Genomic DNA, 25,842 nt, shown 5'->3' on the forward strand with positions numbered 1-25,842 from the left:
CTTGTCTGTACTGTTTTTAATTGAATTTTTATTAAATGTTTGCTTTCATTTTTTAACATTTTGCCTGTAAAGCATCTTGAATTGCCTCTGTGTATAATAAGATGCTTTATAAATAACCTTGATTGATTGTAATTAAGTACTTTGGAGTCAAGCCATACACATTACAGCATGTGGCTATGTCAATTATTTATATTCATCAAAACAAAATTACTTCAGATAAACAAGTTTACTCCAACAAGCACACAATTTTTGACCAGTGCCATCTATTTTGGTAACAGAGAATGCAAGACGATAAAACGCAGAACTAATGAGGCTAGAGTGTGTACATTTTACATGACTATACCTGCCATATCCAGTGACTAAAAAGGAGCTCCATACAACTTAGAGCCAGTATTGGAAATGTTAAACAGTACTGGAATTTAAAACGTATTAGGATAAAAGGAAATATCCATGCATGCAACCATACAATGGGCCTACGTTATGCTTCAGTCTGGATCTGCAGGAAACACAAATTAGGACTTCTAATCCAACCATGGGAGGGTGTTGGGTGCTCTGAAACTTGGACCAAGGTTGTTTGTGGGCCTTGTCTCTTGTCTGCAGAGAGAAAAACAAAAATCACCATTGAAGAGGAAATATACAAAAACAAGAGGTGACAGCTGAGGAAGACTCACAGAGAAGGCCACTTACTGTTGATCCATGAGCGTGTTGACTCCCCACACGAATGGAGCAGCATAATCGTCGGTCTCTGCAAGGCAAAGTGCTCTGTTGTCTTTACAAACACAGCATTGAAAATAAAAAAAGTGTTGCAAGTCTAATAATGTAAGAAACTCTCAAACTCAAGACCTAACTGTTACTTTAAGGGAATAGTTGTGCCACAGGATACTGTTTGCTTTCCACAAAGACTAGAAAAAGAGGGAAAGAACACCTATCTGCCATCATCATAACCTCTTATATTGTGTTTGTTTAATCTGTGCAAAAACCAACAGTTGTGGTTGTCAATCATACCTTGGTCCCAATCCTCAGTCCTAATCGGGTTCACCCAAGTACTGACTGGAACTTCCCATTTACCATTTCCATCTGTGCTTGCAGCTGCAGAAAGAACAAACTCTTTCAAACACTGCAAAACACACAACTCTGAATCTGCAGATGAAGAAAGAGACAATCAAATGATAAGCTCACCGTCCTCAGTGTAAACGCGCATTCGGTTCTCACAGGTCTCAGTGTGGTGTGCCAGCTCATGCTTGTGGACCAGGTGGCGAGCATTATAAGGGCAGGTCTTCAGCTCCCTGGCCAGTTTTGGATGATTCTGCATCAGTGAGAAACGAGGACAACAGTTCAACATACACTCAGTCATTGAAAGATTTGGAAAAGAAAAAAACGGCACTTATTCATCCCCTTACATGTTCGAAAGTCAGTAAAGATGCTGGAGTTCACCTGTGTAAAAAAATTCTATCAAATAGCAATGGGTTACTGCCATTTTCCCCTGCAACATCTGTAAGAAGTAAATTATCTGTAGAGTTTGTCCAGTGTTGTACATACTGATTTTAGGGTGTTTTCTTAAAATAAATGATCAAATAAATATAACCCCTGTGTCTTTTTGTAGTTATGATTTATTGTTGTGCTGCAAAAAAGACATTTTTGAATTCCCTTTACTTCTAGAGATGGTTGCACTGTTTCCATAGATGTTCATGTCTTTACTTGGTAGTGCAAAATGAGGATAAAAAGAGAAGTAATGGTTGCCAATATGACATGATTACTGCAGCACACACAAATTCTAGCAAGTGTAGAGAATTAGACCAGCTTAACACCCTGATCCATCCATCCATCATCTATACAACGCTTAATCCTCACTAGGGTCGTGGGGGGCTGGAGTCTATCCCAGCTGCCTCAGGGTGAAGGCAGGGGACACCATGGACAGGTTGCCAGTCTATCACAGGGCTACACTTAGAGACAGACAACCAAGCACATTCACGTTCAAACCTACGGACAATTTAGAATCACCAGTTAACCTCAACATGTTGTTGGACCTTGTGGGAGGAAGCCGGAGAACCTGGAGAGAACCCACGCTGCACAGGGAGAACATGCAAACTCCCTGGGTGTCCTCACCAGGATGCGAACCAGCAACCCTCTTGCGGCAACGATGCTAACCCCCGCAACACCTTGTAGCTCTTAACACCCTGATGAAGGTTAGAATCTTCAGGGTTTGTTCAAACTGTTCAGGAGACGCTGATTCAACTTTATCAGATCATTCTGGAGGATGAAGTTTGTCATACTGTTGAACTGCATTGGACTACAATGAAGTATTTCTAATATTAAGTCTACCCTCACTGATGTGCAATGTGAACAAAATATAAAGCAGAACAGAGGACTGCTGCATTAGACTTTGATAGTTTTTACACCAGATGTACCTATATTAACTGCCAACTTTGTGTACATATTGGCACAAATTCCACCGTGAAGAAAAAAAAAACACTACTGCAGGTAGTGTGTGTCACGTGTTTGACTCACCTTTCTGCACTTTATAAGGTGGTAAGGAAAGCGGCAGGCTCGGATTTGATGGTTTTTGTCATATGGACACTGCTGAAGTTTGTCGGGATCCCATTTTATTTTCTCCTCTTTCAAAATCAGAAAAAGAACAAATTAATACATTTCAGAAATCACTATTTTAAAAAGTGATGGCAACTTCAGCTGTTTCAAATGTGAAATAATATCTTTAATTTACCATTTTCCTCTGCCTGCTCTGCTGCAGAAGCTTCTCTGCATGGACTGCTAGGGGGTCCAAATCTGATTGTCGCCATCTGTGGTTGGTATTTATTGTGGATAGACTAAACGGTTAACTGAGAAGAAATACAACTCAGGTTAACGTGGAGGCAAAAAAAAAAGAATAAATAAAAAGTTTCATGTGTTATAACCATTACAACCACTGACTTCTTAGCAGGACTCTCAAACTCTGCAGGTAAAGCAACAGGTGTGCCTCATTTTCTATCAACTACAAGCAAATATGTTTCACTCATTGGTGAAGGTTTGTGCTAAATATTGCACAAAACACGTGGAAAAACCCTCATTTAAATCAGATTTGAGTGACATAGAAAAAAGTTACATGTTTTAAATTTTGAAACTACGTTGGTTTAGGGACCATCCATAAACAAAGTTGCTGGTAGATAGTTGCTTGAAAGTGAAGGAAAGGCCACAAGCTAAAGTTATTTTTACTGTTTTTGGTCGCAGCTAAAGGCTGTTCAACGTGTGGATTGCTCAGCGCCACATCGACCTCCTTCACTCATCCCAGGCTCACAGTTTACGTCCAACTTTCATCGCTCTAACATTTAGGTCCAAGAACCGAAGAAGTACATTTGCCTAAAATTAAGCTGTGTCTAATTATTGTATAACACGTACTTTATTTACAGTAAATTAATAACTATGCATCACACCGAGAGCGCGCAGGCCCGTGTAGCGGCCAAGTTTGCTAGCAAAAAGGTTAGCACGTCGCCTCGTCAGCTAAACTACTTCATTTATATTATCTGGAACAACTCGGCAAACAAGCTTTTTTTTTTAAAGACGTCCGCACTAATTTTACAAAATTTATAGTAAGAGCTTTAAATGCAGTCTGGAAAAAAAGTGCAATGTAACCAAGAAAATGACGCTTTAAAGACCTTTGCTGCTCGTGCGAGCTCTGCTCGAGGCTGCGGAAGATGAACTTGTGCCCCGCCCCCTGCTGCTTTGATCCCGGTACGAAGTCACATGACTCTACGAGCGCACAAAAACAGAATGTCTGAATTAAAACCTCTGAAAATGAATTCATGTATCAATAGCTACTGAGGCTCAAACGTACCCTCCCTGACAATGTTTATAAAATGGGCACAAAAAGCATCTGAAGATGTAAAATAGCATCAGGCAAAAAAGCAAATTATCCTCCTGTGTGATAGGCTGTGTATTGATGGAAAAGTATCCAATTCATTTGTTCCTAAGCAAAAGTACAACAAACTTGACAACTGAAAGGAAAATGCTTGAATAAAGGGAACAAAAATATTTGCAATAAATTACACCAAAAATGTTCAAAAGTGTAAGAGCTCACTATCCAGAAAAATTAACATCAAATTCATATTAATATTAGAATGGATCATTATCATTGATGTGTTAAAAGGTTAACAATACTTAAATGCAGCGGCTGGTCAGGGTGAAGCAAATATCAACATTTTTTTCTTGTGATGTAGTCTATTTGTTGTCTAACTGATGGCAAAGAGAAGTACATTTATCATGAAGGAACACAAAATGAGCAGAAGTGCTAAAATCAACAACAACAAAAATACACAACAGGACCACAGGGACTGAAATCAGCAACAAAAAGAAACAAAATGACCACAGAGACTGAAATTAAGCAAAACAGACTGAATTTGTCTACAAAAAATACACAGAAGGACCACAAAGACTCAAACTGATGACAAAGAGAAATAAATTCACCACAGGGGGAGACACAAAATGATTACAACGAGAGTAACAACTACACACTACACACAAAAAGATCACAAGCATTTAAATTGGCTATAAACAGACACCAAAACTGACCACCAAGAGACTTAAATCAATAACGAAAGCATATAAAGGGACCATGACAACTCACTTAAATGAGGCAGAAAGCAACCACAAAGAGGCAACATCAAAAAAACAAAAAAAAAAAAACAAAACTACAGATGGCCCCACACAGACTGAAATTGGCCACAAAGAGATTCAATCTGGGTGCCTTGCTCCAAAGTAGAGTGGTTTGCTGAGGAACCTTTTGTCTCACAATCCTTCCAAGAAATTGGAGTTTTGGTAAGGCTTTCCTGGCCAAATAAATAAATGTTAAAAATAGAACATAACCATATGTTGATATAGTAGCAATATTTTCTATTGGTAATCTCAAAATATTCAATATAAATTATATGACATTTTAATCTTCTTGCAGTCGAAGGTTATTTTCATACAGAAAGAAAACAACAACAACAAAAAAACACCTGTCCTCAGCTTTTAAAGCATTACGGTAACGCCTGCCAGCTTTGTGTATATTACCGTCATTACGGTAACGGCGCTGTGTATCCAACATGGCGTTGTCCTGTTCGAGTCTGTGTAGCCAGCTGTCTTTGATCCGACTGTGTGGGTTCAGGACAAACAGAATAACACATGGACTTTATTCTGCCTACGTGCCCTGTCAGTCCAGGTACGTCTGAGGGCCTTTTAAGCTCAGAAGTTCAGGATTTGTCACTTTGTTCTAGTCGCTAAATCTGTTGGACACCTGCTAAGCTAGCTGCCTGTCCTGACCGCTTGATTAGGAACATATAAATACACCACAAAATTGCTGTTGTTCACTTTATATTTTAGTTATGGCGCTTATCCGACACTTCATTTGTACATCACACACCAGCATTAAACTAGCCACATTATTGTGTTTTCTTTTCTAGATAGTATCTTACACGAGGGCGTTCAGATGGAGTGATGAATTGCATTTTATTGCAGCATTTGATATTATGTCTTCTGCTTCACAGGTTGCCTCTGTGCAGACACTACACATCGTCCAAAGTCAGACGAGGTATTGGTCGATATGTTGCCACTAGGCTCCAGTGGGCAAATGAAAAATATGAAGGCTTCCTCAAAAGGCGATTTCCTCGCTTCTTCCTGCTCTACCACACCTTTGTGGAAGGTAAATTCTCTGGTGACTCACCTCTGAGATCTCCAAAACTCTGCTGACATCGAGTACACTGTGCGTTTATTGTATGATGGACAGTGTTTCAGGTTTATCCGGTTTCAGTGGTTATTATTATGCATCATAGTTGTGTGTAAAAGTCGGCACCAAACTTACAACAATTGAGAATTCGTTAAAACAAAAAACAAAAAAACCTTGTAACTGCTTTTGTTAATTGCGGTTTATTTACTCAACCATAACAGGCATTTTTTCTTCATCATCTAGGTAACACACTCATTGCCTCTACTATATGTGGACATATAATGCTTTATGTTATGTTTAGTCACACCTGTATTCTGAGCCAGGAATATGTTGTTGTTGAGTATCAATGGGAGCTTTCTGCAAGTGTTATTGGACTGTCACTTTTTATTTCATGATCTTAAAGAAATTGAAAAAAAAAAAAAGTTACTGTGAAATGTGCAAATGTTAGATTTTTTTTTAAAACATACAAGTACAATGAAATTATTTAATGATTTTGTGGCACCTCACACCCTATAAAAGCTCAGATGTTTACGACTTAAGAACAGAATGCCTCATGAGCGGTGGTTGGTCGTGCTCCTGGCTGCCAGGCAGCATGGACTGAACAAACATTTTTACCATTTTAACCAGTATTGTTTTTACTGACTCATTCCAGGATTCAAGCTACTGTTCCGAGATGCCAAAGATGTGAAGAGGATAAAAGCAAAAATGTTTTTTGATGGGGTGAAATTCCAGGATTTGCCATACAGGGAGATGGAGACACTCAGACAGGTGGGTCTCTTTACTGAATGAGGCTCACTATGCTTATACATGCATACAAACAGCGGGGTACTTGGCACATTTTAGAAGTGGGAAGTAACTGTCTTAAGTTATTAGTCTGGTTAATAAACATCCCTGTTGGGTTGGCAATCATATCTGAATTTATAATGCTTCTTTTCAGAAGTAAGAACCTTCACTCTGTTTATTTTTAAGAAACCACATATTCAGAATACTGTCACATTTACAACCACAGATTGAGTCAAAAAGCTCTGATAGTTGACTTCTTTTAAAACAAAGCAAGATGATTGAGGTGTAGATTTGCTTCTTGTTGATCTGTTTCCGTAGCAGTCTTTTGTGGTGAAGAAGCCTTTAAGGAAAGCTGTCAGTTCACCAGTTGATCGACATTTCTGTTTCACCTGCTGCCGTGAGTTGTGGGCAGTTGATCATGAATCAGGCTGCCGAACTGAGTTTCCTCCACTGGGTCTGTGGACACTCTGGGACAGGCTAAGGAGCTCCAACATTAGGAGGGAGCTCAGAGTTAAACACTGCTTTTCCACACTGAAAAAGCCATCTGAGGTGGTTTGGCCATTTGACTAGGATGTCACCAGGACTAGGCAGTTATTCTTGGCATGTGTGGCAGATCCAGATTATGCTGGAGGGCTCATATTTCCCTCCTGGCCTGGGAATGCCTTGGGATGCCTCAGGATGAGCTGCAGAATGTGGTCAGCAGCTGGGACACTTCTCCATAAATGTCTCCATAAATTTATAGAATAGAATTCCTTTATTGTCATTGCACAAACAAAATTCAGCAGCAATCCTGTTAGTGCATTCACACAATCAGACTTTTTTTTTTTTAAGTACAATAAGAAATATGCAAATAATGACAAATAACTAGCAGTGGATAGTGACATAATGATGTTGTAAAATTTCTTCAGACACTGTGAGCAGGTATTATAATCAGCGTTTTTAAATATCTTTTAGCTAATTCATCAGTCAATTTGAGACATTATTGCACTGACCTTATGACCTCACTTTATAGGAGAAAAACACCATCTCCTGCTGTGTACACTGCACTTAATATTTAACACTTTTATACCAATGCAGACTGGGTACTAGTTCTGGTTTGGAGTTGGTTCAATTGCGGAGACAGAAAAAGAGAATATTGTATTGAAATGAAGAAGGCTACAGTGAACCTGCTCAAAAAAGGCTTTCTTAGTTAAACAAATATGAGGATTTGAAAAGACAATTGCACTAGCAATAGAATATTATTTTATATGTGAAGAATGTTGCCCTTCATGCTACCTATGCTCCTATTTTTTATGAGTATTATACCATGAATTTACCATTAATTTGATTACATTTTATTGGTGTTTAAAACTACTTCATATCGTTTTTAGCATCTTTTAACTGTCTAGATTAGCAGTGCAGCTCCAGAGCAGGACCACATTCCACTCTCATAGATCACTGTAGATGTGTTTATCATTGGTTGGGTCAGATTAAGTACAGTTACTGTTATCCGTAAAGGATATCCTTATGGCTGTCTAGAATTTCCATTTTAAACATTGTCTGTTCTTCACTTGAGCATTGTAATGTTTGTTATTTTACAGTAGCTTCACTTTCTTGACATGTGTTTCACAGTTTCGCAGAGACGTGATCAAGGCCATTCCCCTGGTGATGATATCTATTCCTCCCTTTGCCAACTACCTGGTTTTTGTCTTGATGTGAGTTCCTTTTGAAATAACCCCCTTTTATTTCAGTTGGCCTCCTTTGATTCATATTCAGTTTCCATCACTCATTGCGTCTCTTCTCTCTCTACTAACACCTCCTCCTCATCTCCAGGTACTTTTTCCCTCGTCAGCTCCTGATCCCTCATTTCTGGACTCCCAGGCAGCAGGTAGAGTTTCGGGGAGTCTACCATTCGCTCAGGGCTCAGCACCACTGGCCGGTGCTCAAAGGGCTCGAGGATACGAGCCATCATGTCAGTAATGGTCAGCTACAGGAGCACCTAAGAAACTTGTGCACTAAGGTAAGTAAATATATAAGACATTCTTTCATGCATCCATTATCTATACATTGCCTAATCCTCACTAGGGTCGTAGGGGGGTTGGAGCCTGTCCCGGCCGACTCAGGGTGAAGGCACGGGACGCCCTGGACAGGTCACCAGTCTATCACAGGGCTACACTTAGAGACAGACAACCAAGCACACTCACATTCACACCTACGGACAATTTAGAATCACCAATTAACCTAAACATGTTTTTGGACTGTGGGAGGAAGCCGGAGAACCCGGAGAGAACCCACACTGAATGGGGAGAATGTGTAAACTCCACGCAGAAAGATCCCGGGTGTCCTAACCAGGACGTGAATCGGGGATCTTCTAGCTGTGAGGTGACGGTGCTAACCACTGAGCCACCTTGCAGCCCTAGATGTAGAACAGATTTCAATAAAAAAAATTACTCAATCCAACAGACTACTAATTCACATATTTGTCAGAGTGACATGACATAACATCAATCTTACATTTACAAGTGATTCTCAGTTCATTTTTAAATATTGTTTGTTCCCTCAGTGACTTAATGAAAGGCAGCAACTGATGTTTCCTAGCAACCAATTTACACATTTTCACCATCCTTACTAGAAGACATTTTTTCTAGTTTTAATGGCACAAACATCTTTAGTCATTACTTGTTCAAAACTGTGTGCGAGTTTCTAAAAACCTTACAAAAATAATTAATGGTGGATTTAAGATTATCTGGTGCAACCCAGTTCTGACATTGCAGAAATCACATTCAGTTGTGTTTAAATGTCTCAAGGCATAAACTGTATGAAACTCACTAACCTCATTTGCAGTTCAATTATAAATGCTTGAATGCAGGCTGAACCAGAGTTCAGTACTTCATGAAAGTGGAATAAGTTGACTTTATGTCAGCAGTGGGAAAAGTATTCAGATCCTTTACTCAAATTACAGTATTTAAACCACGCTGAGAAAATACTGCACTACAAGTAAAAGCTGTTTATTCAAAACGTTAAGTGAAAGTATGTGAGTATCATACGAGAAATGAAGTTTCAGTATGAAAAGTAGAAGTGAGCAGTTTGCGGTAAAATGGTCCCTGTGAGCATTAGATCATATGTGATGTTTTTGGATGAATATCACTGCTGTGGATGTTTACACTGAGCTAACACTACTTTATATACTCCTCCAGTGAGTGATAAGCTATTTCATAAATAGCTTATTTAGCTTCACAAGGAGAAGAATTTTCTGAAGCCTTAAAGGACCCTTGAGTTTACCACAAACATTCAAACATTTGAAGATATTCTGTTTTGACAGAATAGAATAGAATAGAATAGAATAGAATAGAATAGAATAGAATAGAATAGAATAGAACTTTATTGATCCCCTTGGTTGAAACCTCAGGGAAATTGCTGATATATTTCAGTTACTCTACAATTGACTGATATGTCAATTGTAGAGTAACTGAAGCTGTCAGCCTTTTGAGATGTAGTGGAGAAGTCAAAAGTTGCACAAAATGTAAATACTTAAAGTACTGTCGTGAATGTGCATTTTGTTTAATTCTACCTCTGCTTTCTGTGTACTTCAGGTGCAAACTGGAGCAACCCCTAGAGTGTCTGAAATCCTTGCAGTTCGAAGACTGTTTTCTGGACCCCCTCTGGGTATGAGGAGGATGACTGTCGATCACATGGTCAGTAAAACTCTTTACATTCAGCACAGACACACAGCACTCACACAGCTGACATGAAGAGCAAAAAGCTCAGTGGTGCAGTGAAACATTTTTGTGTCTTTTTGGCGAATCAGAGACACATCAGCTCCCTGCTCTTCCTGACGCCTCGCCTCCCTGGTTTCCTGATTGGCCGTCGGCTGAACAACCACGCCCTGGAGCTACTCCAGCTGGACCGAGGCCTCACCACGCTGGGCCTCCACCAGCTGGATGACGCTGAACTAAGGAGGGTCAGTCGCTCTGCACGGCTCTTCTTTTTCACCAGCCAAAAGGGTTTTACATGACGGTCATTGTATTTTCCTCTGTAGAAACCTGTATGTTGATAATGTGTGTGTATTTAAGATGTGCATTAAGGTAATTATATGAGTTAAACCTGATTATACAAAAGGATTAGGTTCACACTTCCTGCTACTCCTTTTTTATTCTGTTTTTATTACTTTTATTGAGAATTACTGTACATGTTTGCTGTTCATTCTATTGGTTCTTCTTGCTTCATTTATTAATTACATGTTTAATTAAATTTATTCTAATCCAAGCTGCGTTATAACACCTAATATCTCCGTTCTTTTCAGGCTTGTTATGTCAGGGGGCTCAACTCCGACGTTCTCGGCATTCACCAGTGTCGTGAGTGGTTGTCGCAGTGGCTTCAGGTGTCCTCCTCATTGAAAGGTATTTTCATGCGGGTGTGCTACACAGTGTTTTTGTAATTTCCTGATAAGAATCAGAATCAGCTTTGGTGGCCAAGTATGTGTACATATAACAAATTAGGTTTTTCTTTTTGCTCTCAAACGTACTCACACAAATAAAACACACGTGCATTTAAACAAAGGCAACAGATCAAACAATGACAAGTATTCAACTATGGACAGCTATAGATATGTGTAAAAGACCATTTTTAGAGTGAACCCAAGTTTATGCTAAATGTCTGCACATGTCTGTTTTGACGCTCTTGTGTAAAATATGAAGTTATAGCCAGCATCAGTGTGCAAAGTCAGCCCCTAGAGCTCACTCATTGGAAAGTTTTATCTTATTCGTTTAATCAGCACAGAAAAAATGTAGAAACAACGTATCGTGGCTAAATAAAGGGTTTTGTGTGATACCATTTATTGGCTGGATGTAAGTACAACATCAAGCTATCTGTCTCCTCAGTTTCCCAAAATCCAGGTTTCTCTAAGTTCAACAAATTATATGTAGTATGTTCATTTAATACAGCATAAAAGCAATGTTAAAAAAACAGTGATGGAAAGGAACCAGTAAGTAAATTAATTTATATTATTTACATTTTGGCTGTACTTTTCAGCTGTATTTAACTATCGTAGCCAAGTGTGCGAACAATGTAAACTACACCATGGAAGTGTCAGAAAACTGATGAATGCATTAACCAGTTAATGAATGATAACATTTTGTGGTTAGATAACATTGGCCCCAGCCTGGTATGAGTCAGTGTGCTCCCTGGCTGCTGTAGAAAGCTGCAGGTCTGATGGTGCTGAGTGAAACCAAACAAAACAGACTAAGAAACAGCCTCCTGAGTGTCATACCAGTCTGACTTGTATTGTATTGTTGTAGAAATGGAATGTCTCCCAACACATTAAAAACATTCTTAATTCGTTTTTTTTTGGGGTTTTTTTTGCCAACAAATGGCCAAAAAAAGATTACAAATAGATAGGTTTCTTGGCGCACCTTTTAGCAAAATGCAGCTGAAACAGGCACTTCTCAAGGACAGCAGATTACCAGAGTATTAAAAGGGAGTTGGAGCATGCTGCTTAATTCAAAGCCTTTTGTTGCACAAACAGACTAAAGTTTCAACACTCAGATGAAGACACCGCAGTGTTGAAACATTAGTGTTTGCACAATTTGGTGGCTTTAAATTAAGCAGCGTGCTCCAGCCCCATTTTTGTACCCTGAAAATTATTCTGAAATTCCTTAAACTAAATTATGCTTTTAAAGACCTTTTTTCCCCCAAACTTGCAGATGTTTGCAAAATGTTGCCCTATTTCTTGAACCTTGTTCTACTCACATGCATATGCTGTCTGATATTTAATGTCATCTTCACACCTCTTTTGTTTCATGTTTGCAGAGTCAGAGGTGTCACTGCTCTTGCACAGCATTGTGTTTCTCTCTGCAAACTACCCGACTAGCCTCAGCCGGCGCTGACAGGAAGCCTGAAGCAATCTGCTCGTGTGATTAAGGTCTATTTCGTGCACTGGACAGCACAACTTCCTAAGAGCTGTCAACATCTCCTTTTTGCAAAAGAACAAACATTTTATAACTGTTCTTGGCAAGATTGTTAGACTTTAGAAAATAAAAACTGTCTGAACATCTCTGCTCATTTGAAGCAACAAATACCACAAACAAGAAGCCTATGCGTTTGTAGTTACTAGAATTTGACTTGGAAAATATGGCAAATCCATTGTGTCTTTATTAGAGACATTAGTGCTGTTCTTGTGCAATTTAAACTCTCAGGAGAGAGTCTGAATATTTGCGATACACTTAACGGGGTGATGTGATAATATCATAATTACCTGCCACTGCATTTAAACTTGGTACCACTTTAAGGTGCACATGTCTCCTGCTTATGTCTAAGATATCACATCACACAGATAAAAGAAGTAGCTAAGAAACAAAGAGGATATTGTATAAACACATTTCAGCACAATATCATTGTCAATTGTTCAGACACATTCCATTCATAAAATTACATACAGGCTTATAGCTTTTATGTGGGCATGTTAATTGTTTTTACATGTTCATATCCAATGGGTACTGTATTTTCTCATGCCATTACCTCACTTTGTGCTCTGCTTTTACTTTTTTTTACTTTGACTAATGCTGGTAATGACTACATTATAGGCAACATGTGATAAAGGACTTTTGTGAGTAGTTGAGGCAAAGAAGTTTGTCAAAACAGAAATAAGTGGTTGATATCAGACAGCAGAAGATTTCATGAAGGCACCTTTTTAGAGAAAATAACTTTGTGGATCCTTAAGAGATTGGGGGATAAAAGCCCAGTGATGAGTCAACTGCAAAGACATTCAGACTGGTTTTGTGTGGTGAGAAGCTGGATTTCTTGTTTTAGGTGAATCTGATCCTCATGAACCTTTTCACTGCAGTAGCAAGGTTTCTGACAGGAGTTGTGGTGGCACTTTACTGCATTGTTTACTTTGTTTTCTTGCTTTAGAGGTGTAAAATGATTTGTATTTATCCTGGTAAGACTACGCTTAAGAACACAGTTTCTTTCAAGCCTTTTGCCTACTTCTGTGTCACAGTGCAAAAGGAACTGCACATCCCCAGTGCTGTTGACTGGTGTTGTGAAGTGTAAAATCAAACATGTCATTTGCTTCCTGTGCCTTGTACGAGAACAGGCACAATGCCTCTGAAACATAAGTTGCAAAAGTTATGTTCTGTTAATGAATCTTTATTTTCTTTTTTTTTTATAAATTATTTGGTCAACAAGTTTTGAATGTTGTGTTGTTGTGCCAATATTATATACATTGTCATGGGGCTGTGTCTAAAATAAATACCTTACTGATGCATTTATTTTCCCTGTTTGTCTGTACAGCAAACTCAGATGTAATTTAAAGTCTTTATTAAAAACTGCAAACCAGCAAAAACATAAGAACTCAACACCAAAACAGTTTCAAAGTCTCGAACAGAATAAGCAGAGTAAGAGATGTCAGATTTCCCTGGAGTCACATTCTCTGGATCTACACCTCGAGCATAAGCCTGCCATTACTTTCATGCATTTCGAGTAGCCTTCTCATCTCTTTCCACATGTTACTGTTTTTAAAATCCCCTTTGCTCTTGGAAGCATAAACATCGGTGCTAGCAACATGCACTGAAAAGTGCCAAGTTTTGTTGAAGATTTGTATTGTGCAGGAAGAAGCCCTGCTTGTCTTTTTTCAACAAACTAGCCAATTTATAGTCAATGATCGATGTTGCTATTTTGAAGTTGCTGCACCCTGGGCTTAGCATCGCCCAAGCTACTTGTGATTGCTTTGAACTATGCACTGAAATATGTATGAGCCAGAGAATTTTCTCACTCTATAGCAGAATAATGAACGTGCAGCCAGACCATTCGCAGCATTGACAAAGAGCTGGAGATGGGTCTGACTATTTGAGACAATTTCCCATAACCAAGAACATATACTGACACTACGAGCTCGCGGAACATAAATATTTTCTACCATTTTCCATTTCTATGCAATTCCAGTATTAAAGCTGAGACAATAACCTATGAAAATACAATCTAAAATCAGTAAAGGGCAAACATACATTGTACTGTGCATTAAATGGGAAACAGAAGATGAACATATTACAAGTTTCCAAATAAACCTCCCAACAACTGTGACCTGAACAGTCAGCTCCTATTCAGGTGTGAATCACATGACTTCGTAGCCGCTGCGGATGCCTCTCATCAAGCAGCAGGCAAACACGATGCCCATTATCTGAAAGGAGAGAATACTGGCATCAGGATTTCTGGGTTACAACTCCACATTTCTTTTTGCATGAACTGCTTTTAACTGACACAACATAAAATATTTTTTATCTTTATCTTGGAACATTTTTCAAAAGCCGAGCTGAGAAATGTTTAAAAGCAAGATGAAACCACCAGAAATTACATTAAAATGGAACACAATGGATAGTATTTTAAAAGTCTTGATCCATACAAATCACATTAGAGAGGGGTCTGGGTGTAATAGAGTTAATAAAAAATTAATTGATAGGAGACATTCTGCCAACCTCAACATTCAAATGACAAGATGTACCAAAAACAAAGATTGGGTTTGAATGTAAACTAAAGCCTGCAAAGATGTTCAGATGCAGCTCGTAACAGCTGGTAAGAATCAGAGGATAATCATACTTTGGGGAGACCCATGACACATGTTGCACAGGGTAAAGAAACGTATTTGCTTTCTTTATAAACATGAGTTGACCTTGAGGCCAGCACAGTTTGTTGTAGGCTACTCTGTGTGGTGCACAATAACTTTAGTGGGCTGATGATTACGAGCTCTGATTCGTTTTTGCTTTTCTGAAAGATGTTAGGAATATTTAGTGTTAGAGTAATTAAGGGTGTGTGGTAGTCCAAACAGAGATTCCTCACAAGGTGTTCTTTTAATACAACACACTTTTGCTCACTGATGTTACTTACCTGAAGGAAGGCAATAACGAGAGCTGCAACTATCACCCACAGGATGTTTTTCTGCAGTAAGGCTTCCACAGCTGAACGACAACCCTAAAGTGAAAAATACAAAGCTAACAATGAATCTGGACACTTTATTAGCTGAGATTTTCTTAGGGAAATTGCCTTGAGGTAAAACATTTACTTCATGTAAATGCTTGAGTTTTATTGACATCAGCTTTTCTTCTTTATTATCTGACGACCTTCAGACCCCAACGCTGCATGTATGAAAATAACACTGGAAAATTCTAGCACTTTCTTCCTGCAAATATTTTTTAAGTAACAGTTAATACATTTCTAGAGCTTCAAAATGCACAAGAGCTTTATAGTCTGTACTGTATATGGCATCCCCCATATTTAGAGTCTTGTCTTTAAACTCTAAATACAGTATAGTATCGAGGCGGGCAATTCTTCCCTGTGCCACTACATGAAAGTCTGGTGTTCAATGATGATGGCAAAATGCAGAAATAATAAATATGTATTATTATGAAATCAATAAGGAAGTATCTTATGTATTATATGTTGGACTGTACATAAACACATACTGTGTATATTCCTTGTTTGCCAAAAAGAAACACAGAAACAAACAATAGCCATTGTTGTTGGGGGCTGGTTATACCCCAGAAAGGTACAAGGCCATGTTTAGACAATTCCCAGTTGGACCTCCCACGTATGTGTCTACTTGAAAGAGAGCAACATTATTTCACTTGCAGAGTCATGTTTCTGTCTAATATTTACATTCCATTCAGCTCCTGTTTGATCTCGAGTAACTATGTCTCTTTAGCTTGGAAAATGTTTGACCTTTTCAGCAATGACTTGATACCTTTGTTGGTCATATGGTGCTGCCAGATCAACCAGGACTAAAATATTGAGGAATTTAACTTGTTCATTGACGTTGCAAGCATCCATCTTTGGGGGCTTACTTCTGTGTGCACTTTGGAGGCGTCCGTCATGGTCCCTTTTCCACAGTTTGCAGTGACATTCACACAGCATGAGTCAGGCACCGAGTTTCCATCAGGGGCGAAGCTCCTCCAGTCAGAAGAGTTGGTCACACCACAGCATTTCAACTGGAAACGTGAATGAGTCAAATGGAAAACAGTTATTATGAGATTTGGCGTGTACAGTAAAAGGATATAACTTGTGTCAACAGATGGTGCAAAGAATAATGTGATGTAAAGCAGGAACAGCCAACAGGATGCAGCAGTGTTATGAGAAGGTGTTGTCAGTCTAAGTAAACACAGAGCAGGGCAATTTACACTGGACTTACATCCTCCTGCAGCTTATCCACGGAGGCTCTGAATTCTTCTGTTCCATTTTTGTAATTGGTAATCATTTCAGTGAGGCTATCCTGGACGACAGTTGAGATCTACATGGGAGACACAACATAGCAGCTAAAGTTAAACCACACCCTCTGCAGGGTCCTATACCACACATTCAAATAAAATCCTATACTCACTTTGTTTCTGAAGACATAGCCGGCGATTGCTGCTGCAAGCTCAACAATGATGATCAGTGACAGAAGGACGGCAAACTGGAAAAAAGACAAATTAAACATATTCAAGTGACCTATAATAACGTCAATATTATTATTGGCTACATTATACACAAGCAATGTTTATTAATTTGTACTACAAAGTTCCATACAGCAAAGCTAATGAAACTCGTTTTTTCTTCCTTTTTATGTTATGTTTTGGCCTTTTATGCCTTTATTCCAGAGGTTAGTGAAGACAGACAGGAAAGGTAGGGAGAAGAGTGGGGAAGGACATCAGCAAATCAGCCATGGGTCAGACTCAATCCATGGTTGCTGCATCAGGGACATTCAGCCCCTATATATGGGTCACCCACTCAACCTGTTGAGCTACTGGGGCACCCATTCTTTTGTGGTTTTAACAGATGCCCTGCTGTATGAATTACCGTGGTGACCATGCAGTAGTTCTCTTTCCAGGCTCCACAGCAGCCAAAGAAGGCAATGAAGAAAATCACCACACCAATACCGATGACCACAATGGGAGCTCCTGAGGCTGATGCATCATTGATCATAAAGGTGTTGTGCACAGACACCTGAACCAGGATTCCCACAACAATCAGTGCTAGGCCACATATCTGCAGGAAAAGCAGAAGAGAGAGATTAGTTAAATGTGGAATCAATAGGATAATTCAGCTCTTTTCATGTAATAGAGGTGTATTTATTTTCTTTTGGGCTGAGCCTTGAGGGGAATTTGCTTTGTCTTATTTTATTATATGATACTTCTACTGAAGCAAAGAAAAATCAAAGAAATGTATTATTAGTAAGTGAATTTCAAATACAGTACTTAATAATATGTACCACAGTGTTGATACTTGTACTTATTATCTTGATGTTTTTGACTACAACTGAATTTAGGAAAATTGAATTGCCTTCATTAACATTTCCTGAGGTAATCTTTTTTTTTTTTCATCTTTAATCTCTCTATTTCTTCCATCCTTCTTTAATTCAGGTTCAGAAATTGTGCTAAAAATCTTAAATGTCCAGGTTTGATTGTTTATTTTAAGTTAAAATTTGGTATCTTATATGAGACACATGATTGACTTAAAAATCTGTTGGTGGTGCTGGTTGAAAAAGTCAGAGGATCCCCAAAGACAGTAGGATAAATCTTCTGAGGATCATGAATGGCTGTGTGGAATTTCCTAACAATTCATTAAAAGGTGTTGAGACATTCATATTTCTTGTCAATAAAAACCTACTGAAACTTTTAAAGATGGGAAATAAAAACTCATACATTCAGACGTGAACAAAGGAGCAGTATCTGATTCAAACACATTACACTTCATGTCAAAATATCTTCACAGTATGTGTAAGTAAAATGAGTAAGCACTCATGCTAAAAAGACAGAGGGAAGTGGAAAGTGGATGTAAAAAAGATCAGATAACATACTGTGATAGTTATGTGTCACTGTTCTGGGTGGGGTGACAAGCGCAGTTAATTCGATCTTTTACAAACATTGCGTGGCTGAACTGTTTGACCATGATCAGTTGGGATGCACTAAGTAAATATCAGAGAACTGCATTCCATTTATTTTGACTGTACTTCCTTAAAGAGCATCCAGCTCAGTCAGGGTAGATACAAACTGACATGGTGGGATTCACTCTGACGCCACAGGAAAATTGAAAGACTAGAGCTGACATTATGACATAATTGGTAAAGATAGAAATAATTTGCAGCTGTTCTGGTAATCAATTGATTGCTTTTGTCATTTTTCAAGCAAAAGAACTTTTTCTAGTAGCAATTTTTCAGTTGTGAAGATTTTCTGCGTCGTTTTGGTCAATGTGGTATTTTCTGATGTGTGAGAGGACAAACAATTTGATAAATAAAAACTTTCTTTCAGATAAATAAAGCAGATGTAATCTTTAGCCCTTCCAACCACTTAACTAGGCTGTGACTCCACGAAGTCTGAACCTTTCTTATTTTCCCTCTTAACAGGCATTAATGGACAAACTGGCTCCAGCATTAACACTTGCCATCAAACTTAAATTCCCACAATGATAAAAATTCTCCTTATCATAATAGTCAAGGGGTGTAAAAAAATATATATTAAAAACTAAAGTGAAATTGGTCCTCTTTATGTGTTATATTGTGCACAGCATACTGATAAACAGAGCTACAACAGCTAATGAACCCTATCTGTAAACTGTCACAAAATGTGAACAATATAGTTATATATATCATTACTCAGGGTCTGAGATAACTTATTAAACTTAGACATGAAACAATAAATCGATCAGTAGAGAATAAAGTGGAAACTATTTTGATAACCGAGTGATCATTTGAGTAATTTTTTTTGTAAGCGAAAATGCCAAACATTTGCTGGTTTCAGCTCCACATATATGAGATTTGCATCTTTTCTTTGGCATTCTGTATATAATATGAGTTTTGGACTTTTGGTTGGGGAAATTAAGCAATTTAAAGACACCACACTATGTTTTTGTGGTCCTCTTTCATTTTATAGAATTAATAAACAATTTAGAAAATGAATCAGTAACAAAATAAGTATATCTTGTTTTGTTTGACCACCAGTTAAAAAACAAAATTATTGCTTGTACTACAGTTTAAAAAAAAAAAAAAAAAGAAAGTCAGTAAATACTGAGAAACTTGTACCAGTAAATCTTTGGTCTTTTTTTGCTCTAAATGTAATTTACTTTCTGTTCATATGTAAATTAACTAATCATTTACAACAATTTCCCTGAGGTTTGTACTAAAGGGATCAATAAAGTTCTATTCTATTGTATTCTATTCATTCAGCTCTACCTATTATTATGTGTAATTTGTGAGTCAGAATTAAGATTATGATTTTTTTTTTAATCACCTTTACTAAACATACAAACACACAATGACAGTAAGTAACATTAGATACAGGCAAATGAATCATTAACTTTATTATAGAAGATTCTGTCCCAAGTCACGAGTATCTCTCTGTATTTACTCTCAGTGTATTCTCAATTGTAGCTTCTTTCTAAAGCTGTGTGCGGATGTGTGCGGATGTGTGTGTGTATCTATCTATCTATCTATCTATCTATCTATCTATATGTACACACACAGTTTTTTTTTACATGTACATATTGTAGTTTTTTTTATTTCTAATATATTTTGTTTTATTTACCAGGCCGATGGCGAGTTTTTGCATAAAAATTTCAGCCAAAATGTGCACCAACTAGTGTATATTCTGTTTGACAATAAAGTGGCTATTCTATTCATTCTGTGTAAAAAGCAGTAACAGTAATGTTGCTTTGAATAATAGCTCCAGTTCAAATGGGACTCACTACTATGTTTTCAAATGTTTTAAATTTTTAAAAGTAAAATTAACAGGTAGTTGTCACCACATCAGTATGAAAACCTGCTACCTCTATAGCCTTAATGTCAGGCAATCCATTAACAGCCTTGTCTGTTATGTTATCCATGTTTAGCCCTGGCTGCTGTTGAAGACCTCACCTTGTTGGCACCACCAATGTAAATATTTGAGCCTGAGTCAAATAGCTGGCTAATAGTTGACATAGGAATACATAAAGCAGTGAACAGGGCAGGCAAACAGAGCCAAGAGGCTCACATAAATCCCAGAACAGAATAAAATATAATAGAATATGATGATAAAGAAAACTGTGTCTAAAAATGACTCCTTATTTACTATACAGTGCACTACATTTATGATCTGCCCTTTTGTTTGAGTGTCTAAATCCTGAGTGTACACTTATTCACTACTGAGCGTCCTCAAAAATTCCACAATGGTTTACACTGTGGCCTCCACTTATGGATGCTTCACAACAGGCGTTTTGGATCAATAAACACTTACATCTGCTGAAAAACTATCTTACAGTATGTTGTATATTTGTATTGAACTAATATAGTCTGTTTGTTGATTCTTAATAAAAGGGGATCAAAGTAACGTGTTACCATCAATAATGAAATACCAACTGCAAATAACTGCAGTCCTAAAAAGTGCAGTGAGGGGAGGGACTCCATAACGGGGTAAAACTTTAAGTCTACCAATTCACCATACAGTGTATAAACAATCACAAAATGGTTTACAACACAGTGTAAAGCCTGTCAACAACTTTAAATCTTACTCTGTGCTCTCATCAGTGGATGGTAGTGTAGACAGTAGTGTAGATAATGAATGCCAACATAGTAATTATATAAAATATGTCTTAATAGGAGAAGAAATGGTGGCAGACAAATGCTGTGCATTAACAAATCTGTAAAATGACCTTATTTCTGCTTACACCTTCGTTCAAGTGTGCTGTTAACCATTACATGTTTATCAATGCTAAATCGAGGGACGTAACAGGTTACCGATACACTGTTCTCATTCTTTACTTCCTCTTGTTCCTTGTGAAATTACTGTCTGACTGAACCCAGAGTTCACTGCACAGAAACCAATGTTTAAAGTTTGCATGTCTGTGCAAGTGACATTGCGTTCGTGAAAAAAATGAAAACACGTTGATTTGACTGAGTCACATGATCCTGTTCCACTTTGAAATCCGGTCATAAGATTCACATTCCACCATTACCTCCCCTCACACTAACACACTCAAACAAACAATGAAGAAACTGAATCCCAACCCCATCCAGGAAACATTTACTCAAGACATCATATCTGATGATAAACCAGTATATGAGTCAGTGTACAAGGGTTCAGAAAGAATAAATCAACAGGAGGTGGCATAGGTTAATGGCTGTGTATTCATCAGCTGGTTTTACAGATGATTACTGCATCGTATCCTTACAGTGGGGTAATGAGGCCAATTTTCATGCTCAAAGTCACAGGGCTGGCAAAGAGGAAAAAAGCCACAAAACAAGCTGAGCAATGAAAACATCTGAGACTGCCAAAAAGATAAGGCAACTTTTCTTGATAACATAACTCACACTAAACAACACAATCTGACCGCCTTTCCTTTTCTGCTGCCTTACTTCTTTCATTTTGCCCTCCTCAGTGTGCCCTCACTGCTCAATAGATTAGTTTAGGTGCTTTCCACATCCACACTGCTGAGTTTTGTTTCACAAACATTTAAAAGGAGAGGTTAGCTGCTACTCACCCAGAAAATGAAGTTGAAAAAGAAAAGTAGAAATTTGACACACTTCATGCCCCCTTCTACAGCCATGGTTGAAGAGAATCAATTTCCTGGATTAGAAAAGAGGTCAGACAAAGTTTATTACCTTTCATTCTATGTCAAGGCTGAATTATATGAAGGTTACATCAGCTGTAATATGAGCAGCAGGACAGAGGAAAATTTGACTTTTACAACACGAAACTGACTGATGCTAGTTTTAAGCTATACTTTAAAGCTATAAAGGCCTTTGTAAGAATTTTCATAACAAACATAGATCAGCAAATCGGGAATTTTCCCACTAACTACTTGTCTGAAGGTATTTTCCAGTCCAAGCGGTGGCACACATCCACCAACTGATGACAAATCAAAGTTTAAAAGGCCCTAAACGGGAAGGGCCGCCCTAGAAATTCATTAAAGTAAGTCAGGTTAAAGGTAAAAAACAAACAAAAAAACCAAACGTGTAGAACTGTATAATTTATACTACAGTGATAAAAGCTGCCGTTTTGAGGAACAAACGGAGCCCGTCGGTGTCTGTTCCGTACCGTTAATCACGGCTAGCAACAATACCAGCTTTGTCACAGGCCAAATTAGCTTCTATCAACCGCCGCGACCACATTATTGAATTTGTTAGTTTGACAACTAAGTTAAATCTTACATAAACACAAACGGCTGAACAGTTCAAGTAGTATAACCATCAAAGAAACGAAGTTATCTTCATTTTGACGACATTTGTGTGTGTATGTGAGTAAAGTACGACGGAGCCGTTAAACGATAGTTGTTTTTTTTTTTTTGAAAGTTAAGTTAACGGACGAAAAACTGTTAGCAAAACGTGAAAGAGGTTATTTCAGCGGTTTTTTGGTACCTACCTGTGTGAAGAAGTCTCTTAAATTTTGCGGTAAGGGGAGAAGACGACGATGCGATGAAGTTTCAGACTAACTTCAGCCGTTTGTGCTCACTCCTTCTGTGCCTTCTCTTCTCGAATCCAATTTTACTTGCTGCCTTCAGGACGCCTCGTGAAATAGACCACTCCTACCCTTCCTGTTATAACAACTGAGGGTGAGCGGTTAGGGTTAGGCTGTGGCGTAGGCATATAAACTAGTTGTGGTAAACTATCGTCAGGTTAAAATAAGAGGAAATCAATATCGACAATGATTACTTTATGTACGGTTTTCTAAATAGAATTTTTTCCCCCCAATTTTTAGATTAGCCCCCTAAATCCACCTTACCGCCAGTTCNCTCTCTCTCTCTCTCTCTCTCTCTCTCTCTCTCTCTCTGTGTGTGTGTGTGTGTGTGTGTGTGTGTAATTTATTTATTTTTTGGAAATAAACTTCTGTCCAGATCCTCCTGAATCCCTAACTAAATGGTCATAGTGCCTCAAATAAATTCAAAAGCACTCGGATATAAGTTGTACAGTTGCTTTATGAAGGGTGCCGTACTAGCAAGTGGTAGTTGTACATGTCCTGTGTCACTATATAATCTAAAGGTTGCAAAGCATTGATGTATCAAAAATCTAGTATGAAGACCTATATTCTTTTTGTTTCGATTTTGCTCACATTGTGCATATACACAAATAAAGTCATGTTAACCCTATTAGTAAGGTCAGTTAGTATCCTACAGCGCACAGCTCCTAGGTCTTTGGATATTTGGCCAAATAATGAATCTACCATGAAAAGTCTTATGTATGCACTTACTCATAACAACAGGACGTCAGATCATTTATGTCTGTTGCTGCTTACATTTACTCATCTCTTAAAAGCACAACATGTTGTAATGGAAAATAAAATAATATTGTTTCACAGGATATGACAAACAGAGCCAAAGGTCCATCTGTAACAAACCACATCATGTTTCCTCTTTTACTCAGTGAGGAACATCCTTTAACTGCTGAATAACTGCCTCATTGAGCAACATTTTCTCAGAATTCAAATGACACTGTGACCAGTGGTGGAAAGTTAAAGAATACATTTGTGCTACTTTATATTTCCACTCCACTAAATTTCAGATATGCAAACGACAGCATTTCAGATGTCTATGAGTTGTTAACAACGTCACCAAATAGTGATTTTTCCCTCTAAACTTCTCACGTGGATTCATTTTAATAAATGTTTAAATGATCCAAAAATTTGACAAAAAGTCTAAAAACTAAAAACAGATTTGTGTATCAGAACTTGGACACTGGAACTTCTTCTTTTGCCTCACATAGTCGCTTATAACCCCTCAAACATATATGCTGTCTGTATGTAAAATTGTATACCAAGTTGTTCAAACTAGTTCCTTCTGCAGCAGCTTCAACAGTAATACGCTGCTGACACACAGTATTAATAATATAATGATGTTATATATAATATTATATCAGTCAGGGGAAGCGAACCAGTACTTTAACTTAAATACTTTAACTACATTTTGCTGCCAATGTACTTTCACTAAAGTGGGATTTTTCATGTAGGACTTTTATATGTTATGGAGTATTTTTACACTGCTGTGTTGTTATGTTAGTACTATTATTGAAGTAAAAGATCTGAACACTTATTAAACCGCTGACTGCGACCACTCAATGTCACAACTGTTTAAAATAAGCATTCAGGTTGAGATAAGATGATAAATTAACACTGTGCTTTTCTTTTAAGCAGTGAAATCATTCTGACAAAGAATCAAAGAGACTGGCATCTAAGATTTAACAGAGTGAACTTGTCTCTAATATATGGTCATGTGCTTAAAGTCACAAGTCTTTATGAATGTTATGGAAGAATTGAAAGCTCACATTTTTCTTGCACGACATATTCAGGGATCTCTGACTCATTCTGCATGATTGTCACATTGCCACTGTTAAGGTGAAAGGAGTGGAGTATATCACTCACCTCAGCCGGCCTCAACGTGGCTTGTAAAACTTAAGGCACCACAGCATATCAAAAACAAACACAAGGATGACCTACATGCGGGAACAGACTATTATGAACTGCTAATATCAGCTTGACCTGGTTTATTGTCATATATTTTTGTAAAGAAGGAGAAGAAAAAGTAGAAGAAGAAGAAGACATAGTATGAACATATATGAGTGCTACACTTGGTCACTTTGAGGTATATTTAGTGCTGTTATTTAGGGCTCAGTTTAACCTTCACTACTCTCTAATTCTAACTTCTGCACTGCTGACTGTATTACTGCTGCACACAAGTTCAAAAGCTGTCACAAAGCTGGACCACGGTGACAACACAGCTGAAATGCAGTGTCATGTGGTTCAGCCGTTTGGCCGAAGACCGCGCCATACGCCACGTAGGCCAGTAGGTCAGACCTGTAGTTCAGCATGTAATAGGAGTCTGCATCTATGTCAGCAGCTCTGTGAGGCAGGACTGACTGTGATACTTTCAATTAAAGGTTAAATCAACATGCTAACATGCTCTAAAGGGATAATGTTTACATGCTGCGGTCAATCAAGTAACATGTTTGCCATGTTAATAATCTTAGTTCAGCATGTTTACATGTTAATATTTGCAAATTATCACGAGACACAAATGAAGTTAAGGCTTTGTTTATCAAAGCTGTCTTAATTTTTGTTTATTTTTATACTTCATCTCTAAATCTTTTTTTAGATTTAAATTTTAATGTTTTTGTACTGTTTGTCTTTGTTTTTGAAACATTTAATGCATTATGTAAAGCACTTTGATTTGCCTTTGTGTGTAAAAGTGCTAGAGAAATAAATCTACCTTGCTGATTGGGGTATCAGTTTTGCAGCCATTATTATTAATTCAAATAAAAGAAATAACCTAACACTAACTGAAATAGATATTACAGTTCATCCTAAAGGGAACACAAATGTCTGCACCAGGTTTCATGACAATCAAGTTGATTGTTGTGGATCAAATTGGGGGGGCCAACTGACATTACCATCTAC

General features: G+C 37.9%; 3 protein-coding genes across 3 annotated transcripts; 1 reads left to right on the forward strand and 2 right to left on the reverse strand.

Moving 5' to 3' along the window:
• Positions 1-521: 521 nt before the first annotated feature.
• Positions 522-2,798, reverse strand: gtsf1 (gametocyte specific factor 1). The gene is made up of 6 exons (XM_008293860.1): positions 2,723-2,798; positions 2,509-2,615; positions 1,180-1,306; positions 1,006-1,089; positions 688-745; positions 522-594 (listed from the first exon to the last, which is right to left on the reverse strand). Exons 1-6 carry the CDS (start codon positions 2,796-2,798, stop codon positions 522-524), a joined length of 525 nt encoding a protein of 174 aa, XP_008292082.1.
• A 2,280-nt stretch (positions 2,799-5,078) lies between these two features.
• On the forward strand, positions 5,079-13,724 carry letmd1 (LETM1 domain containing 1). Its single transcript, XM_008293657.1, has 9 exons — positions 5,079-5,194; positions 5,520-5,674; positions 6,351-6,466; positions 8,093-8,175; positions 8,294-8,480; positions 10,054-10,155; positions 10,269-10,421; positions 10,764-10,860; positions 12,269-13,724. Exons 1-9 carry the CDS (start codon positions 5,079-5,081, stop codon positions 12,343-12,345), a joined length of 1,086 nt encoding a protein of 361 aa, XP_008291879.1. The 3' UTR covers positions 12,346-13,724.
• A 38-nt stretch (positions 13,725-13,762) lies between these two features.
• cd63 (CD63 molecule) lies at positions 13,763-22,954 on the reverse strand. The gene is made up of 8 exons (XM_008293669.1): positions 22,819-22,954; positions 21,938-22,023; positions 17,285-17,473; positions 16,827-16,901; positions 16,638-16,736; positions 16,294-16,437; positions 15,341-15,424; positions 13,763-14,636 (listed from the first exon to the last, which is right to left on the reverse strand). Exons 2-8 carry the CDS (start codon positions 22,001-22,003, stop codon positions 14,571-14,573), a joined length of 723 nt encoding a protein of 240 aa, XP_008291891.1. The 5' UTR covers positions 22,004-22,023; positions 22,819-22,954; the 3' UTR covers positions 13,763-14,570.
• Between the last annotated feature and the right edge of the window lie 2,888 nt (positions 22,955-25,842).

This window comes from Stegastes partitus, unplaced genomic scaffold (genome assembly GCF_000690725.1).
Source record: "Stegastes partitus isolate 25-593 unplaced genomic scaffold, Stegastes_partitus-1.0.2 Scaffold20, whole genome shotgun sequence".
In the NCBI taxonomy this organism is placed as follows: Eukaryota; Metazoa; Chordata; class Actinopteri; family Pomacentridae; genus Stegastes; species Stegastes partitus.

Excerpts from the sequence above, each read along its gene's own strand:
- gtsf1 (XM_008293860.1), bottom strand. The coding sequence starts at position 2,798 with ATGGCGACAATCAGATTTGGACCCCCTAGCAGTCCATGCAGAGAAGCT. Across the intron at positions 2,616-2,722 it reads AGAGCAGGCAGAGGAAAATG|AGGAGAAAATAAAATGGGAT; the intron begins GTAAATTAAAGA and ends TGATTTTGAAAG. Across the intron at positions 1,090-1,179 it reads GCGCGTTTACACTGAGGACG|CTGCAAGCACAGATGGAAAT; the intron begins GTGAGCTTATCA and ends TTCTTTCTGCAG.
- letmd1 (XM_008293657.1), top strand. The coding sequence starts at position 5,079 with ATGGCGTTGTCCTGTTCGAGTCTGTGTAGCCAGCTGTCTTTGATCCGA. Across the intron at positions 5,195-5,519 it reads TACGTGCCCTGTCAGTCCAG|GTTGCCTCTGTGCAGACACT; the intron begins GTACGTCTGAGG and ends TCTGCTTCACAG. Across the intron at positions 8,481-10,053 it reads TAAGAAACTTGTGCACTAAG|GTGCAAACTGGAGCAACCCC; the intron begins GTAAGTAAATAT and ends TGTGTACTTCAG.
- cd63 (XM_008293669.1), bottom strand. The coding sequence starts at position 22,003 with ATGGCTGTAGAAGGGGGCATGAAGTGTGTCAAATTTCTACTTTTCTTT. Across the intron at positions 17,474-21,937 it reads TTTTCAACTTCATTTTCTGG|ATATGTGGCCTAGCACTGAT; the intron begins GTGAGTAGCAGC and ends CTTTTCCTGCAG. Across the intron at positions 14,637-15,340 it reads TCGTTATTGCCTTCCTTCAG|ATAATGGGCATCGTGTTTGC; the intron begins GTAAGTAACATC and ends CTCTCCTTTCAG.